Here is a 1,425-nt window from a genome sequence, read left to right on the forward strand (position 1 = left end):
AGCGAGTATTTTTATACAGGGAATAATTAGCCTCATACATATTGCAAAGCCTGAGCTCACGATTGGCTGTCGGGCTGGAAAGTACCTTAGTCCCCGGATGGCGGAATTTCTTCATTCCGCTGCTATCAAGCCGGTCCTAACCGGTTCTTGCAATCCTTGTGGTTAGGACAATGTCAGGGTAACCTTGGTGTGCACTATAACCTACTTATACTAACTCCAGCTGGCTGCCAAGGCCCTTCTCCTTGAGCCAGAGCCGAACCACGCTATCCACACTTCCCCCGTTTTCTTTATGAGCTAAGAGGCTCATATGACCTTCGACGGCTCGCATTAGCATCTGCTGCAGACAGCGAAACATGCAAGGCATAATAAGCAAAAGTAACACTATCATAAGAACCATAGTAACCAGGCCTCTTAGTGCTGAAGTGACCCAAGGACCTAGACCCAAACCTTTAAGCCAATCCTCAAAACCAAAACCAGAGGACACTTGTAGTTGATTAGTGAGATCCCTCAGATCTTGGAGGCTACGGTGGATCGATTCGGAATGGTCGGAGAGATTCATACAGCACATCCCCTTAAAGTCCTCACACCCATGCCCGTGGGCCAAGAGCAGAAAATCAATGGCAGCACGATTTTGCAAAGTGGCATGTCGGACAGAATCCACATCCATTAAGAGATCAGAAATTGCTCGGGATGTGTCGTTTGTTTGTTTCGCAAGCCAACATCCCATCTTTCTGAGAGTGGTGAGGGCCTGTGCTGCTGCGACCCCGGGCGCCAGGATGGATGCTGCAATTACCTCTCCTTTAGACCAGAACTCTGCCTTAGCATCACATTCCTTTTGGAATTGGTGAAAGTGGGTCCCTCTTTTAACTCTTCCAAATTTACGATGCAGGTCGAGGATCATGGATGTATTGGGGGTGAGTAGCGTTAATCGCCCTAGGGTGCAGGGACCCCCTATCATCCTGGAAGGTATGCCCTGCCAGGCCCTATCACCGCAAATCAGAAAGATTCCCGATGGCAATTGCAGTGGGGCATTATTTGATTTTGATATATTGCTAGAGGTGTAATTACACCATAAGGTTTCGTTCCCCCAGGAGGCAGAAACATTCACGGGTAATATTTGGTTCATGCCGGTCCCTCGTAGCACACTAGTCCAATTGAACTTAACGCAAACGTCTGCATGCAAGGAGCCTAAGATTTCCAACTCTTGGGGTTCTAGGGGGGCCCGGGGCAGGTGCGGGATCCAAGTATCCCAATCATCCATCACCTTCTTCCCTTCGCTACTCGCATTTAAGGAGCCAACCTCCCTCGGGATTGGCCATTGTTCTAAGGGGACTCCCACTAAGCACGTTGAGAAAGGGTTACGGGTGTGGACATGCTTAGGCATATGGAATCCTGTCCAGTCCGATTAGCCAATGTTACCCATAC

The 1,425-nt window shown here is 49.2% G+C and overlaps 1 protein-coding gene across 1 annotated transcript; it reads right to left on the reverse strand.

Annotated features, from left to right (window-relative positions):
* Positions 1-205: 205 nt before the first annotated feature.
* LOC148594681 (syncytin-A-like) lies at positions 206-1,126 on the reverse strand. Its single transcript, XM_088524893.1, has one exon. It carries the CDS (start codon positions 1,124-1,126, stop codon positions 206-208), a length of 921 nt encoding a protein of 306 aa, XP_088381019.1.
* Positions 1,127-1,425: the final 299 nt, after the last annotated feature.

Source organism: Tinamus guttatus, unplaced genomic scaffold, assembly GCF_059628265.1.
Source record: "Tinamus guttatus ecotype Peru unplaced genomic scaffold, ASM5962826v1 Tinamus_guttatus_pri_ptg000215l, whole genome shotgun sequence".
In the NCBI taxonomy this organism is placed as follows: domain Eukaryota; kingdom Metazoa; phylum Chordata; class Aves; order Tinamiformes; family Tinamidae; genus Tinamus; species Tinamus guttatus.